Source organism: Camelus ferus, chromosome 35 (assembly GCF_009834535.1).
Source record: "Camelus ferus isolate YT-003-E chromosome 35, BCGSAC_Cfer_1.0, whole genome shotgun sequence".
NCBI lineage: Eukaryota > Metazoa > Chordata > Mammalia > Artiodactyla > Camelidae > Camelus > Camelus ferus.
In genome coordinates, this window is record NC_045730.1 from 8,613,346 (window position 1) to 8,632,183 (window position 18,838).

The following is an 18,838-nucleotide window of genomic DNA, read 5'->3' on the forward strand; positions in this document are numbered from 1 at the left end:
AGTGAAGCTGGGACACTTGAGGACATCAAAGACTTCAGCTGACTTCTTCCAAGCAGATGGTAAAAGAGCAGCTCGGGGGATGTGGAGGGGATTTAGGCGGGGGAAGACAGGTGCAAAAGCAAGGACGCAGTCAGGGACCCTCAAATAATGCTCCAGTCTGATGAATGAAGTACAAGTGAGACAAGGGCTGAACATGACTCTCCAAAGCCAAGCAGGTAATGCTGAAAGGCCATGCAGGTGTTAAAATTGCTTTACTACTATTTAAACAGTTTTTTGATATAGGTTCCATATTTGCGAGTCTTGCAAATCAAGCAAAATGGTAATAAAAGTGTAAGGTTTTATTGTTTTTGATTTCTCAGTTCCAACTTGCTAGAATTTACCTGAAGTTCTCCCAGGTTCATAAGATTTACTAAGATATTTTGCTTCAAATTTGAAAGAATCATGTTAAACAAATCTTGATTTGTAAATTATCTTTCTGATTACAAAATTAACATATTATTTTCAAAAATTATTTTAACACAAAAATATACTATTAAGTGTGTCCATATCAATCCCTCCAGCTGCCTCCCTCTGCCGACTCCAAGATGCAACAACTATTAACAGTGGGTCACCTCCTTTCAGACTGTCTTGCATATATTCACATATAAACATATACAATATACACATACAAATACGAGCAGCCACGATGCACACTGTTCTATACTAAACATACATGCTTTTCTTCTTTTTGATTCTGTGTCTTGGGAATCTAGTTCACAATATACAGAGCTAATTATAAGGGTGTGTCCTTATTTATTTAATTGCTCCTCTATTGATAGACAGCTTTTTTCTACTACAATGTAACAGCTCTGTGATATATTTAACTTCATGCACTTGACAAAGTATTATTAAGGGTGCATTTTTAATCAAATGGCACGCCCATCTGACAGGCTTACTAAATTTCTCTCTAAAAAAGGCTGCACTGGTTTACATTTACAAAACATTTACCCACACTTAACCACAATGGGTACTGCCATTTTTTAAATCTGAAGATCTGATGATTTGATAAAGGCCCAGCTGTTTGCTTCTCAGTGAATGTTAGCAGGCTGTGATCGCTCTGTCCAACAGCAACAAACTGAGTCACTCATCTTTCTCCTTAGTGTGTAAAATCTCTGTGGTACAGTACAGATATTTAACTCTGTGCTGTGCAGGCTGTAGGTATTTTTTTCCTGGCCTGTTATTTCTATAAGGTTTTTACGGCGTTCTGTGCTGGAAAGCAATGTACCACAAATGGTTGATAAGAGACTGCACCGCTCGCTAGCCTTCCACCTTGAGCAAGCTTTTTGTCTTTCCAAGCCTGCTTCTTTAACTGCAACATGGGGATACCAACAGTATGTGACAGCACTGTGTGAAGAGAAATGTAAAGGCTTAATGCCGGGCTCAACGGTCTTCACACTTACTAAGATTTTCCGATAGATTTGCAATTTATTCTGGTGTGGAAATAAAATAGAAATCCAGCTTTATTTTCATTGGCCATTTGTTGAATAATGCAGTTTCCCTCAACTGATTTGAAATGTTAACTTCATCATGATTAAACTGCCATGTTCTAGGTCTATTTTGGACTCCCCGCTGACAGGAAACAGTTCTTTAAGAAGTAAACGGTTGATTACCTCTTCAAAGGGATTACAATGATCATGTTTTATTTGATGACTTGTGCTCCTGTATGATAAGATTTATTTCATAAATTAAGAGCTTTCTAGATGTATGAAGAAATTTTCATGTATGGAGGAAGATGCAAATTGGCCTAATACAACTGTAATGCTAATCTGTACATTATCATAGCTTTTGGCCTTGGTAGCATCAATGAAAGTAAAATCCAGTATTTCTTCTCCGAAGAATTACTCCACTGGCATATACACCATAATACCTAGGTTCTATCTTAAAAACAACCCTCCAGTCTTCACTATGACTTCTCTAGCTGCACCCCATTTCTCTTCCCTTTCTAGTAAAACTTCTCAAGAGTCAGCTCAACCTGTGTCTGGCGTTTTCACTTCCCCCCTTTCCGCAGTTTACCACTGAGCCCCTCCGTGGGGCTTTCGCCCGCCGTTTCAGCAAAGGCACTCTTCTCCAGTCACCACAGGGCGTAATAGCAGCTATGTACGGGGCAGAAGTACACAGCCCGTGGAATTTTAGTTTTAACTATAATAAAATGTAATTATTGAATCACTGGGAAGATGGGGCTTTTTATAAAATCTAGTATCTTAGTATCAGCAACCATTAAACAACATTTTTTAAACATCACATAACCAATCATCCTCGAGAATTTATGTACAAGTTACTCAAATTATAAACCAAGCTTAAAAATTTACCAAATTTAATTTCCCCAAATATTTATCTTCTGTAGTTTGACTTGTAAACAAACTGCAAGTAAGGGTTCTTAGAAACAGGATTATGACCTGAGAGAGAAAAGGTGGAGGCTGATACAGTGAAATTACTCTGTTTCAAGTCTTAAACTTACTACATTTTCCCCTCACTCTAGTTTAAAGAAACATGCACATCAGGGTGTGGGATGCAAGAAGTACTGGCAACTGCAAAGTGTCTGAATCAGGAAAAAGCTGCCACAGAGGCAAATACCTAGATAGTAGAGACCCTCTAACCAGAATCAAATGTGCTGCAATATTGTGTACTGAGTACTTTGGAACAGAGCAACATTTAATACCTGAAGATTTTCTAGCATCATTTTATCCAGAGCTTGAATGAAGTCCTCATCTTCTACGCAAGGTACATGTTTAAGTCCACCTCCTTTAATCATTACCTCCTTATTAAAACAAAACAGAAACGAGAATTCAGACCAGAAATTCTAACTTTAATAGTGTTCTGTATGGCAGAGCCTTCTGTATTGATAACTTGTTCAACATAACTCAAGCAATGAGTGAACAAAATATAGAACATTATTAAATATTCAAAGAACTTGTTAATAAAAGCACTTAGGAAAACATACTGAAAATGAATCTCCAAAGAAATATTATTTCAATAATCACAAAAACCAAAGCTTCTGTGACTAAAATCGAAATACTATGAAAACGAAGCAGTTTCAAAAACCGAATTTTCAGCCATACGTACAGTATTTTCTTCATCAGTTTCATTCTCCTTGTTTGAATCCGTGAGGTAATCTGTGTTCTCTTCCTCTTCTTCCTCTCCTTCATCGTCGTCATTATCAGAACCCTCCTGAAATTGTTCAACATTCAAAACATTAAAACATTTTGAAAGATGTTACTAAAAAGATGTTAAAACTTCTGTATAATTGTCCATTATTCTCAAGTTTCAGTCTTCCATGCAGTCTGCCTAGACCGGTAGGGCAAAGTCAGCCGGGACCACTTACTACACACCAGCAGCCGAAAACCCATTTCGCTATCTTCCACTGACCTAATAATACGAAGATCCTTTGCAGAAACTCTTCCTTAAATTCCACAAGGAATGACTTTCCTGAACATTTTGTATTTTCCCCTCCCCAACTAACTCAAGACTGGTTTTCTCATAGCAGTTCTTCAATACCCACCTAACCCTGCAATGAAAAGTGATAAATAGTTCAAATTTAACACCATTACCATTTGAAGGCAATGACACAACATCTTATAAAGCACTATGTTATATAAAGCCCCTCAGTTCGGAAGGTGCTCTCACATAATTTTGTTGGCTCTACCCAGTTCTGAAGAAGGAAGGGTAAGCTTTACTGACCTCATTTTCATATGTGAAAAAACTTAAGGCTCAGAGAAGTTGAGTGACTTGCCCATGGACACATGCTTTGTCAGGAAGAGCTAGACATTCTGATCTCCCTTACTGGTTGCTTTCAAGTACGACTTTCCCCATCCCCTCATGGCCATCCCCCAACATCATCTTCTATTAGCCAAAATTCCTTTTCAAACCAGAGACTGGGGAAAGGAAATCAACAAATACTTTGGGACAAATGAAAATGAAAACACAACCATTCAAAACCTCTGGGATGCAGCAAAAGCGGTTCTAAGAGGGAAGTTTATAGCAATACAAGCTATGAAGCTGCTTCTCAGGAAACAAGAAAAATCTCCAACTGAAGATTAAGAAGAACCCCAATCAATTTGCAAAGAGATTAAGAACAAAAACAAAAAAACCACAGCCACACAGCAGCATTCCATCTGAGTATCCTTCCAACACGACTCACTCCCACTTTGTTTCATAAGTTAAAAAAAAAAAAAAGACTACACTAAACCCAGATGCTTCTCATATGCCAAGCAAAGTGAACGAGAAATAATTCCTAAGAGAAAATAAATGATTTAAAATTTGATAAAATAGTTTTACTATATATAGCAATTAATTTCAAAAATCCAAAGAGTGTATTACTACTTACTATATGGACAGTGAAAACTTTTAGAATTCCTAAAGTGGAAATACTTGGGGAAAGTACAGAAATGCATTAACTTCTTTTTTTCAAATGCATAAACTTTTCTTCACATAACTCTATAATTCAAATTTATGAGACTGACGCGCTGCCTGCTGTGCTAAGAAGGCACTAATTCAAAACTAAATTTGCAATAGAAATGCTCTTAAATTGGCCCCAGAAAAAATTAATCCTCTCTTAACACTTAAAAGATTCTTCCTTTTCAAAAACTAAGCTAAAATGCATTAACTTTCTCCCTCACCCTTTATTTTTTATATTGCTCAGGCAAAATAAAATGGATTAACTTTTGAAATTAAAATGCTGAACAAGAATCTCATTGTCCTAACCTCACAGCACACGGTCATTATAACCTGCGGGGTAAGGAAGTCAATGGACCACACAGTCTGAGCTAAGGAAGGCAGGAAGGGAGCACAGCACAAGTCTAACTGTCCAAGTTCAAATGTTGGCTCGCTGGGACCTGTGCCTTATTCCTCACCTAACTCATAGGGTGCTAAGAGAAATGAATACATGTGAAATGAAATATGAATACAGTGATCATGCTCAATAAATAACTATTTTGCTTTGACAATAATACATCTTGTATTTTCTGTTAAGTTGTATAAATCCTGTGGAAATTTAGAATTTTGGCAGAAGAACACTTACTTCGTCTTTAAAGCTACCTTTAACTTACATAGCTGATACTGAGGAGAAAATATTCTAGTTGTCAGGTGCTAAGAGTAACTTCACAAGTGGAGCTTGAAAGAGCTGAGGACCAAGATAAAAGAGCACAATGTTTCTGGAGAGTTCCACTTTAGCCCTGCTCTTTCTCAGCTGCGGTATTTATAGAACTTCCTACCCTGCTCTTACTACATTATCATCAACCCATCTTCTCTCTAAGAATTTTCTCCTCTCCGTATTTGGAGAGCAGTCAAGGGAAACGGTGGTCTCCAGCGGAAGAGTCAACTATTCCAACTTCATTCCTTTAAATTAAACCGCCCAGACAAGGCTCGTGAGGCTTCCTACTGAACGTTTTGTTTTTCCACTTAGCAAACACACATGTATTGTGTATAATATTCACTTTGCAATTAGAAAAGTAAGAAATAGTTTTAGATGATAACAATCTTAAAATTATAAAGTTCACTTTTGAAAAGGGAAAAGATGCATTTAAAGGAAAAAACGATACATAGCAATTACTCAAATGAGAAATTTATAGGAAATTGAGTCATTCTTTAATGTCAAATTTACTGAGGTCATTTATTAGATTCTGTTTATCTAATTAATGCAATAGTGAAATCCAAAGACAGCCATAAAATTAGTCTAAAAATGCAAAATGGAAATACTCTCATTTCCTTTTGTTGTTATAAAATACTTATTAAGCCAATTTAAATTGTATAATTGAATGTTTCTATGACAACCTCTTTTTTTAAAAAGCAATATAATAATGTCCTTCTATTACACAGAAGTCAATTTGTAAAAACATATTCCAGTTCTAAATTCTTACCAATTTATTTGTCTACTTTAGGGGGATTCTCAGGTTGGAAAGAGACAGTGCTGGCAATACTGTATTATATTTTTGAAATTTGCTAAAACAGTAGATATTAAAAGTTCTCATCACAAGAAAAAAGCACTTGCAACTATGTGAGGTGATGGATGTTAACTAAACTTATGTTAGTTATATATATATAAAGTATGTATCAAATCATTATATGTACACCTTTAATACAATGTTATATCAGTCATATCAATAAAACTGGGAAAAAATGGTAGCAAAATAATAACATAAAAGTGCATCTATTTCTACTGTCTATAAATGCTAGCCTATTATAAAAGTCATACATTATTGTTTATGTTGCCTGTTACACAATCATTTGTTTGTGGGGTTTTTTTTAGTTTTTTTGGGGGGTGGGGAGGAAGGTAGTTAGGTTTATTTACTTATATTTAATTTGTTTTTTTAACGGAGGTACTATTGGGGATTGAACCCAGGATCTCACATGCACTCTACCACTTGAGCTATACCCTCTCCCCCAGGATCCTTCGTTTTTAATTAACAATAATGCTATTTGCTGTGTAGTCAAATCACATGAAATGTTCATTAACAGCTACAGAACTTCAGGGCTGAAAGAAACAAAGATTTAAAGATTTTTACTTTAACTGTAGAAATTTTAAATTACCTTAAATTATGGGTCATTTTCCTTTCATTCTAAATGAAGCTTTTTAAAAATCCACTTTATGAATCTATCTTATGAATGCCTTCAGTAATTAACATTCCTTTATACATTAAACAACCTACATTCTCTATTTACATTCTATTTACTCAAATTAATCAAAACTTAAAAAGTTAAAATTCAATTTCCCCAAAACATTTAAATATTGACTACCAATTTAAACCTTTTCAATACTTAATTAAAATCACACTTTCCTAAATGCTTTAAGCACTCAAGGAACACAAAAATACCATACACATAAAATCATAATTATAAGCTTACACTTAAACAAGTGAAAAAGTGCTAATTCCATGGTTTAAATTTCATACTCGTTAGTATTTTATTGCTGTTCTTATTCATCCTGCTTTTTACTTTCTTAATTGTCTAATTTAAATATATATATAAATGTAGATAGAACAGCATAACGAATCCTTACTTCCCTATTACACAACTGAACAATTATTAGCTCAGGGCCAGTTTACAGTTTCTTCTATATCCCTAACTCATTTCCCAGCCTACTTCCAGATTATGAAGCAAATTCTAGGTACTATTATTTTAGATGTAACTTTTAAGTAGGTGTAGAAGAAAAAGGGAAAGAATTAAAACTATTAGGTTGAACCATGTGAAAATGACTTTCTGGTAGGTCCAAAATGGTAGAAGAGTCATTTCACATGGTTTGGCCCAGCAGAGTTGTAAAAACAAAAGGGCTCATCAATGATTACGGTACATGATTTTCAGATTTCATATGCCATTAGATTTGGGAAAAATAAAGTGATTAATATCTAATCAGTAATTTTTTCATAAAACATGTAAATTAAAAAATCCAAATTCTAAAGTGGTATTAAGATACACAGCAGATCAATGTTTTCTTCAAATTGCTTATTAAATAGAAATCCTAACTATAATGATAAATATACGTCATCGTACATTTAGGTAAACCCATACATGGCACCACCAAGAGTAAACTGTAATATAAACAGGGGATTCTGGGTAATTACAATGTAGGTTCATCAACTGTAACAAATGCATCACTTTGGTGGGGGATGCTGATAATGGGGGACAGGCTGTGTGACTGAGGAGGAACAGGCGGTATACGGGAAATCTCTGCATCTTCCCCTCAATTTTGCAGTGAATCTAAAGCTGCTCTAAAAAAAGGTCTTAATAATAGTAATTTGGGGGTAGGGAGGGTATAGCTCAGTGGTAGACCGTATGCTTAGCATGCATGAGGTCCTGGGTTCAATCCCCAGTACCTCTGTTAAAAGAAAGAAAGAAAAAAAAAATCTAATTACCTTCTACCCAAGGGGAAAATAATAATAATAATAGTAATTTTTTAAAAATCCTATGATCAGCATTTTCTTATTTAAAAAACCTCTTAATTAATCAGGGTTTTATAATAGGCCTATACTAGTAGTTATATTTACTCTAATAAAACTAAGGGAGAGATCTTAATTTATACATTAAAGAAAACCTTGGCTCATAGAATCAAAGCACTTGTACACAAGTACCGATCTGCTATAAATAAAAGTCATCACCTCTTCTTCTGGTTCATTGACTTCACTTTCATTTCCAGATTGTTCTTCTGTTTCAGCTCCTCCTTCTTCTTCTTCTTCATCCTCTTCAAGATTTTCTCCTTCTGGCATAGAGTCTTTTGAGTCTTTGTCATTTACTAGGCCTTGAGGAGAAAATGGAAAAACACATTAAAAAAAAAGACAAAGGCAAGTTTTCCCCAGTGACTATTATACCAAGTCATTTAAAGTACATATTAAGTAAGAAAACTCAACAGCCATGTTCTCAGAATAATAAAATAACAGAATTCAAAACTATTTTGAGAAATATTTTAAAAACTACATAGGTAGACCTTCATTTCAACAAAGGAGCACTGATACATTTCTTAACCACTAAAAAAAAAAGTTTTTCTTTTCTCAGAGCTTCAAATTGTTTACCTCAGTCTCAGATGTACGAAGGCGAACAGTAGCAGCACTTAATGTGCAGCCTCAGCCACATAAATAAAACGAAGCCCTGGTCACACCTTTTATCAAATGCTATTTCAACAATCTCTAAAAACTCAAAGACATCGTTATGTCACTTTAATGGAGAAATCACATTTGGCTGTCAATTTGAATGTCTGCAAATTAAGACCGAGGGAAGGAGGCAGACGAGCAGCTGTGTCACCCCAGATCTTCTTCCTTCCTTCAGTAACAGCGTTTTCCTCCAAACGGAACTCCCCGACTAGCACCTGCTTCCACCTCCCCTCGTTCATCCACATTTCACTGCCGAGTCAATTCTTTATCACCACGAATTCCAAGCTACTCTCCCACTTTCAAGATGCACATAACATGGCCTCATCTGATCCGACTTTCCCCTACACTCCCTAAGCCTAAGCCTTGTCCTGTAGCTGGGTCAGACTCTTCCCTGTCATAAAGCACACTAATCTTGGGATCTTGCTCAATACACTTCTCAATATAGAATATCCTTCAATATGCACTTTCAAATCGTATACAATCTTGAACTTCAGTTTTACCTCCTGCACAAACTCACTGAGTATTACTTTTTCTCCTACTTGCTCCTGAGCGCTTGGAGAACTGATTACAGTTTACACTTAAGGATACACCATGTAATCGTTTTTCTAATGATTTCAATACACGTTACATCAGGTTGTAAGACCCTTGAGAACACAAAACTTCTTTTAAATATTCAGAACTTACTAGAGGCCATATATTGATAAATACACAGTAGGTGTTTAGTAAATACTTGTTTATTTATAGAATCTTAGACAATTAGAGCAGACAGAAATTTTAGTGATGATGTGACTTATTACCCCTTTGATTTTTATGAGGTATACTGAAGCCCAGAAAGTCTGAATAACTAACACAACCAACAAAAGCAAAAAATGACTCTAGTGTCTTAAGTCTAAGCAATTAAGAACCGACAAAAATACAGACGCAGAGTGATTAAAATAGGTACCTTTAAGTTTGGAGATTTAAAAAAAATGAGAAAAGATGAATGAAGCTCAGAGAGATCTATTTTAAAAGGAAAATAATACTGAGGAGAAAAGCTGCTATCTCAGATTGAGACTCCATTAACTTACTATATTTTTTAATACAGGTTTTCAGAAGCAAAATATTGGGCTGTTATTCACATTATCAAAGGCAAAAAATTTACTTAAAGTCAGGATCGTACATATCTAAGCATTCTCAATAAAAATACCACAGTGCTGATAAACTCACGTGGCCTAATATATCACTATACCCTTTTTTACAGCCACTTAAAAATATGTATCATGGGAAGAACTGATGGATAAGTAGCTCTATTTTGATAGCCATACTTCTAATTTGTAAGGAAAATACATACTATTTCTAACACACTTTCATGTGCATTGCAAGTTAGTTTCAAAAACAGTTCATATATTTTGCATTTGCTAAACTGTATAATAAACCATTCACTTGCTGACCTCTGGGACAGTGTCAATCTGAAATAAACAATGCAGATAAAAATGTACATATAAAGGATAGAGGGTTAACAACATGCAAAATCCAGACAATAAAATATTTAAAATGTGTTTCAGAATGAAGTGTCCTTGGAGACCAAAATCAATTACCGTTCTCTTGATTTTGAGCTGCTTGGTGCCTCGGTTTTCCTACTCATAACAGACAGAGTAACAATTGTCATACTTCCTTTCAGATAGCTTTTATTTACATTTCTCTGTTCACTAGAAATTTTGACTATTTCCCCCACATACTTCATAGTGAGAAAGAGCACAGTCTTTGAATTCTAGTTCGATCGGTTAACCCAGTGTTTTAATTCGGGCTTTACATAATTCACCTGTCAAATATGAGCAACATTACCTGCCACTTTAATTTTGGCAGACAGCCAATACTCAATAAAAATACCAACTCTTCCCGTCCTCCCTCATCTGATTATGTCATGTTCACTTATCTATTGGGTGTTCTATTTATGACCAATTGGTCTGTGCTCTTTATGCAAGTGAAAATATCCTGGCACAGAAAGTGTTTTCACTTCAATTCTGGTTATTTTTTTCCACTGTACAAAAGTTTTAAACACCCAAATCAGCCTACGTATGTGTGCTTTCTTCTACCGTTTTAAAATTTAGGAAAATTAATGCCTCTTCAAATATTTGATGATTAGATACACTTTTAACTTGCAAACAATAAATATTTAACTCTTTTCTCCATCTGGAGTTTGATGATGTAAGATGTGGCTGTATATCAACTTCCCTTGAAATGCTAACCTGTTGCCCTCATCCTGTTATTAAGATTCCTATTTCATCATATACTACATTGCTTTGGATTTAACTGGGGCAAATTCTGAGCCTTTTATTCTACTGATTTTATTTCTAATTTATGAAATACACTCTTCTGCTTTAAAATGTAATTTATTCATATGACTTCTTTTTTCACTTCTATTCCCCCATTTTTGTTCCTTATATTATAATATAATCTAGAGCCTCCAAACTAGAAGTTAAATTACATTGCCTATTATCATTTTGGCTTTGTTCTTAAATTTAAAGAGAATGTCTTAGAGCCAGTAATTCCATCTATCCTGAGAAAACCAAGATACACAAAAAATATCATCATAACGTTATTTTTAGTGATGCAAAATTGGAATAACCTAAGTGTCAAACAACAGAACTAACACATTATACAAAAGAATATAGCCAGTTTTTTTAAAAAGATTTAGAAAAATGCATCATGTCAGGAAAAAATTTTATTAAATAGAAAAAAAATCCAGTTATAAAACTGCAAACATGTGGGAAAAACTTTTTAACAGAAGAACATTTATCAAAATGTTAACACATGATTATCCTTGTATATGAAATATCAGAGATTTTTGTTTTCTTGGCATTTTTCAAAATTTCTACCATGAACACCTTACTACTTATAATAATACTAAAAAGGTTTAAAAATATAAGAAAAAATTTTTTAGAGCTTTCCCATTATGTTAGCATTGGGTTGCTATAAAATTAAAAAGATAATGAATTTGCAAGTGCTTGAGAAAAAAACTACCAAAGATGCTATATTATCTTACGGTTTATCAACAGAAAATAGATTTAATATAATTTATTCATACATGTCTTCTCTCTGATAATTAGACTCTAAAACAGAAGGAAAATGGGACGACTTGGGAGCATATTGATTCTAGCTGCCACCATCTTTAGAGTTGCATTCGCAAATGGTGACCTGTTTTTTTTCTTTCCAGGTTCTAAACAAGGACAGACTCCTCAAAAGGAGCCTTAAGTCCTTTAACTCTTCACTCTATAGAGGATAAAGTGTACTGCTCTCTCGACTGCTACCAAACTGGGTGTCAAACTAGTATTTCCTCATGCCCATTATACAGAGAGTGCCGTTCATAAAGGTTTTGGGGAAACAAGACTAAGACTCAACTATTTTAAAGTATACACAGTAAATGAAGTAAGTAAGTAGATAAATAAACACTCTGCTTGAAATAACCATTTTATACAATTAGAAATCTGAACAGGAAAAGAAAGTACGTAACGGGACAAAGTTCAAAGAGCAAAAAGAACTGCGTATGTCTCTATGGGTTGCACAATCAGAAGTGCCTTTGAAAATAACACTCAAATAGACAACAGCAATCGTATTCTCCAGGAGAGGATTTACTTTTGGAGAAAGAAACCCTATTAATATGCTGGATATAATATGAAATAGTAGTTTTAGAGGAAAAGAATCACCAATGCCTTTGTCATGAAAAGTGGTTTTTCAGATATGCAACATAGTAAATTTATACAATTAGTATAACTGGTCAAGGTATGAATCTCCTAATAATCTAGTAATAAAATGCTAGCTCATAGGCTGAAACATGTCACTCTGAAATGACTGCAACACAACATGCTAAGAACTGTCAGCAGAGCAAACCAGACTGACAAGGCCCCACCGTGTTCCAGTTACTTCCACTGGCAAGGCTAGTCCGCTCCTCAGTCCCTGTGGAAGCCGTTCAAATGCTAACTCTTCCTCCAGAACGATCTCAGACGGATACTGAGAAAGTAACCAGACCAATCCTCCTGTAGCGTGTTTCTCGCGTTTTTCTAGTCCTTAGAAATGAGACAACTCCCCCACTATCGTCTGCTTCAAGTCTTACATGACTGTTTTTGGCCAATTTGGGATTATTTAATGAAACCAAGAAGTACGCCACCCAGGTCTCACCTAACACTATTACGTAACACTCAACATCAAAAAATAGAAAGTATACAAAAGTGAATGCTAACGAGAAACATTATAAAGCAAATTCTAACAACAATCTGCCAAATACCATCTTTATTTTTCTCTCTGTAGTTAATTGCTTACCTAGTTTTATTAAGAATTCTCGTTCCAAGTCGTGTACCTGCCTGATGGATTCTTCCAGAGAATTACAGAGTTTGATCTTTGGTCTTAGCAGTTCTAGGGTGTCACTGATCATGTAATCTATGTCAATAGGAAATGGATGATCTTTTGTCCAAACCTCCAAACTTTTCTTCCACCAAACATAACGCTGATAACAAATGAAAAATAAATTTAGCTATAAGAAATTTGTAACAAAATATTTTAAAGTAATAATCTGTATTGTGACATCACCTAGTTATATGTAATAACTAAGCTAGAGTTGTACCAGACACCTACCACTTTTATTAGTGGTCCACAGCAATGATCCTAGGACATTTATTCCCCTCCATCTATGTAGTTTCTAAGCCATTTGGTGACTTTGTATTTTTTATTATAATGGTCATTATCTTTTTACAAAGGCAAGGAAAAACTATAAATAAATAAAATACCAAATAAATTTTTAGGTTCCGAAAACAGAAACTCTACTCCCAAATAGAGTTTAAATATTTAACAGCAACAAAAAAACCTAATTCAAGGCCATGGTTTTGATAAATTTTAATTATTTTCTCTATACTACCTGCTTTGATTTTTTTAAAGGGTCAATTAAAGTATCTGAAGACAGGTTCCTGAATACATAAAAATCAGTAACCAACAAGCGTTTATTAAACATCTACTGTGTATATAGCACTGTTTAGATACTCTCCCTCTCTTCTCCAGGCCTGGTTCCTTCGATCTATTTCACAAGTTTACCTTAACTAAAAAAGCACAACCCAAGAATTTACTTGCATATAACCAAGTGTTGCTCTGGGTGTTTAATCGTCCTCTCCAGTTTTTTCTAGGTCCTTGCTACTCAAAGTATGGGAACCGGGAGCTTGTTAGACATACAGAATCTTAGGCCCCCACCCTAGACCATAGTCTGCATTTTACAATATACCCAGGCGATGTGCATGCACACTGAAGTTTAGAAGCACCACTGCAGGTGATCCTTTCTATCTGCCTTCTGATACTTAACTGGACACTCTCTGTTACAGGCAGAACACACTGACCACATCTCCCAGACCTCACTCCTTACTCCCATGCCCTTGGTACATCCGTTACACGTTCCTGCCTATTAGTCAGTGTGGAAAATACTTTTGTCTCCTCTGCTTCTGCATATTTCTGAGTGGCTCTTTACTCTACCTGAGGGATCTGCAAAAATGTCATAGGAAGTGCAAATAAGAATACTTTCCTGAAAGGGATTCTGCTTTGGATGCTGATAGTTATAGCTGACATTTGCCAGCAAAATTGTGGTTTTCAATACAGGCAGAGTCGAGCTTAAGGCTGTCCTTACATGCAACAGGGATCAAATCTGGAAAACCCCTCCCCATTTTTGGCTCATCAATTCAGAAAATAGGGAGTAACAAGCTGTCCTCTAATGCAAAAGTACAGTGGTAAGAAAAAGTTAAACAGCTCTTCGCCAAATAATTACCCCTACTTAACAACAGCTAGTACGTGGATATATATTTGATACCTTGTTATACTTTTAAATTTATTTTCTTCAACAATGGATAAATGAAAACAATACTAACAATAGATTATATAGAAAGGAATGATCAAAAAGAATTGCATGGTACCAGTGATACTGTATTTCAGTAACATCTGGAGAATTCAACAGTAAGATGGTTCCCCTAATTAGTACATATAATATTGCATTTTATGGGAAATAGTGATTAGGTTTCAAACAACCAACCCATAAGCTAACATTTGGAACTCCAACTGTTGCAGAAATGTCTCCATATTTGTATCTGAATTTAGTTTATACTGCACTTGCCCTAAATCACAAGTTTACATGAGCAACCTAAATTAAGATAGGAAACACAGAATCCAAGAATTTAGCAATGAATGAACAAATAATTCTTTCAGCATTAAAAATAACGTTTTCCCCAAAATGATGGAGGATTTTACTAAAAAAAAAAAAAATCATTTAGAAACAAGAACTTTAGATGTAAAACCAGAACACAGATGAGAAGAATGTTATCAAATGGATAAATATTACAAGTAATTAAATTCATAATACTGTACCAAATACCAAATAATCTATACTATACCAAATTTATAAACTGTACCAAAATAATTCTCAAAATTAATGATCAATAATTACCATTCATAACAGTTAAAACATTATCACAATCTTTATATGATAGAATTCATCATATATTTTTAAAATCTCTAAAGCATTCTTGCAGGAAAAATTAATCTAACTATGAACATATCTTATGCATGATATATAAATGCTTCAGCATTTCTTCTCTAGTATTTCTGTAACACAAGCAATGCATTAAATGATGCCCCACTGCATATTTCAATTTATATACCTGAAAATACACAAGGAAGCAATCGAGTTTTCTTTTACTGGAACCTCTGTCAAAGTACTGGCCGCAGGTATCCAAAATAGTGCACACTAGTCTAATCCTGAAAAGGTGCTCGGGAGGGTCCAGGGAACTTGGAGAACCATCAGAGTTAACACCAAATGAAGTAAAAGAATAAAGAGTTCTAAAAATAACAGCCGATTCCACCATTCGGTAATTATAAAGTTCTCCTAAGAATTTGGCACTGCTGATACGTCTCTGATTAAATTTAGGTTGATTAACCTAAAGGGGGAAGAGAAACAGACACACAAACAAACAGCAGGTTTCCATTAAAGAACAGTACTGTGTTTGAGAAAAGGTAAAATCCCCTCTGTCACTCGACAATCTCACTCACTGAACAGAGTTAGAAGAATGGGGTCTTCCCTTCTTTTCTAACAAGGTGGTCCCTTTGGGGTGTACTTTTTCTCTCCAGAAAATGGCTATCTTTAACATGTTTCAATAAAAAGGACATGTTAAATATTAAATTTAGTATTCAGTCATCATTAAATGAATTAATAGTTTATAAAACAGTTGAAAAGTAACCCTCCCCGTCAGCCCTCCATAACATGTTTTCTCCATCATCCATGAATTACGGAGCAGTGAGCCCACAGAGAGGGAGCTGCGTACAGAAATCCTTAGCAAACGATTGTCAACCAGCCTAATGACAGCCTGAGAGGCTAGAAAAATCTGAAAAACAGGGCTTATCAAGAAACCACCGTCTCCAAATAAGTAACAGTAAATAATACCACATGGGAAAGGAAAGTTTCCAAATTCTTATTTTTCAGTAACAGGATTTAGAAGTTGTTCAAATTCTCCACAAACTCCAATTTGGTAACTTTAAAGAAAGTCTCTGTTACCTCCATTCCTAATCGGATGTCTTCTAAAACTCCATCTACGACATGGATTCCAACATCCTCCTGGTAGAGCACGAGCCCTGCTAGGAGGTTGGCCACACAATGAATGCTGTTGTATTTCACGTTCCAGATGTTTATCATACAGCAAATGACATAGTCTTTTACTTCTTGGTCCTGCCAGGGCAACTTTCGCATCTGTCTCAAAACCTAAACAAGGAGAATTGTGTTTAAATTACTAAGATAAACACACAGGAGTTTATCTTACACATACCCAACAATACAGATACTTTATGATGACTGTGCAGTCACAGAATTTATGAAATGTTTTCTCTAACTGCATTTTAGAGACTATCAGCCTCTTCATTTTTAGACATGGGAAAATGAGATTTTTCTAATTATTGGCAAAATGTATTCACATGTCCCCTGTATCTTTCTGTAATGCCCTCAAGTTTCCTAGAGTTTCCATGTCTTCAATCAAGTTAATGGTATACACTCACATACTCAGGTCACTGTACAAAATACTCAAGGTTTAACAAAAATGTTTTCTTTTGTGCGTGATTTGATGTAAATAATCTCAGACACTTCTTTTTATAGATGAAAAATTTCCAATAAAAGAAAATATAAACCCAAGGTAAACTGGGTAAAAGGTCACTTAAGATGGAGGACACGACATCAAGACTGACATCACACAGCATCTCTTTTCCTCACATGTAAAAGGGGGATGACAGGCCCCTACTTCACAGTCTGTTGCAAGGGTCACAACATAGAGCGCGTCAAGTGCACAGGGGAGTGTCACAGTACACGCACCCCAGTTAAGTCAGCTATTGCTATTTCAAAAATGCTACTGGTAATGAGATGATCAGCAGAGCTTACTTGTCAAGTTCTAACCCATCTGTATCCTGAAAGCAAACGGGTACCACAGCGGACTACAGAGTAGTCCTCTCACCTCTACTCTATGCCCACAATCCATCTTTCAAGCACTAAATAGATCAGCTTCACTGGAAATGTTAATGTCATGTCAACTGCATAAGCATGCCATACTTTTCAAACTTCCAGCCAATTCTGAAATAGCTTTCCAAATCCTGCTGTTTTAAATGACTACTATGTCTGGCTCTCTAAAGTTGGCTTCAATTTTCAAAGTTGCACTATCATGCCTCATCACCTTCCACTCCATCTACGTATAATACATGTATTATTCCATGCCTTTATCCTCCCCACAGGTTTTAGCTGTCCAAAAGTTAATTGGCTTTATTTTTTTTTCCTGAAAAAAGTTCCATACCGTATTGTTTTAACTAGCAGGGTTAACCAAATGTTTTGTTTGACACATCTTACTTAAAAAAATGAAGGTTCTAACAACATAACTACAATAACTAAGGTAATATGTCAGTGGTTCTTAACCTTTTCTGGAAACTGACCCCTGCTGAGAATCTAAAGAAAGCTACAGCCCTTCGTCCAGAAAACTACACAGGCCCAAAGGTTCAAAATTATTAAGTTTCAGAAGGTTACAGGCCTCCTAAAACCCACTTAAGGTTCAGAACCCTTGAACTGAAGCAAAATATTTGAAGGCAAATTCATAGGATATCAGAGACAAAGTAACAGTTTCAAACATACACAGCATCAACGTTAGATTTAGAAGAAGAACCACTTTTATTAGAATAAGAAGTTATTATCATGAAAGGAAAACAAGACGTATGTTCCGTTTATTAAGCATCATCGTATGACTCTCTTCTTGGAATGACCTGTACACGATCAGTCACAGTGGAACTTGGGACCTAACCCCGCCTCTCCGAAATTCCACTCCTGGGGCTTTAAGAGCTCTGCCTCAATTTCTCCATTTACAAAAGGTGAACAATGTGAGCTGCGTGTATTTCTTACCCTGTGGGGCACGGAAGCAACTCATAAACAGGCTGATGTAGGAAAACTGAAATGTATGTCCCTGGCCTAAAACACTCTGGGGCAGGACTAGAAGGAAAGGGCACTGCTCTCTGTGCTGTTATCATGAGGCTGGAACGGGGCTGACTTGGCTGGATGTTATGCAAGCTTAGCCCCACCACAAATCTCAAGCTGACTGTTGTTCTATGATTTCATCAGGATTTACCTTCTCAGTGGTAACCTTGGAGAGATCCTTGTACAGAAGTTTCCAGACATATTCCTGGAGAGGAGGACGCTTCTTTTTCACTGTTTTTTCAGCTGGGGGTGGGTTGCAGTAGTAATAGGCATTCTCGACCATTGTGACGTACCTCGCATCGAGATGCATGGCTTGTTTCTTTCTCATCATTTGTTCCTAAAATATGAAGTCTAAATTAGTCAAAATACTTTCATCCAAAGGTTTCTTTATTCCTACTTAAACTTCCATTCTCAGTGATAAGCTTTCAGGATAAAGGGCTAGAAAAGGGAAATAACAATCACTAGGTATTTCCAAGAGTGAGCAAGCAGACTAATTATGATGCCATTAATCATGTTTTTAGAAAAAATTTTAGTCCATGACTGCCTGGTCTTAGGCCTTGTCCAATAAAATACTGAGAGAACTTTGCTAAAAATGTAACTTTATGCAAAATTATAACTCTACCAAATACGTGAACTCCAAGTAAAACAATGCTTGTATATGAGTGACTGAAATTAAGGACTGAGAATACAAACGAAGGGGTGAACGCCTCTGGCTGTT

The 18,838-nt window shown here is 35.5% G+C and overlaps 1 protein-coding gene across 1 annotated transcript in view; it reads right to left on the reverse strand.

Annotated features, from left to right (window-relative positions):
- Positions 1 to 18,838, reverse strand: part of UPF2 (UPF2 regulator of nonsense mediated mRNA decay) — a 114,297-nt gene that overhangs the window by 14,742 nt on the left and 80,717 nt on the right. The window contains exons 16-18 of the mRNA XM_032474024.1: positions 8,130 to 8,269; positions 3,103 to 3,207; positions 2,699 to 2,797 (exon numbers count right to left, since the gene is read on the reverse strand). Of these exons, the coding sequence (XP_032329915.1) occupies positions 2,699 to 2,797; positions 3,103 to 3,207; positions 8,130 to 8,269 (344 nt within the window). The remainder of the gene's footprint in view (positions 1 to 2,698; positions 2,798 to 3,102; positions 3,208 to 8,129; positions 8,270 to 18,838) is intronic.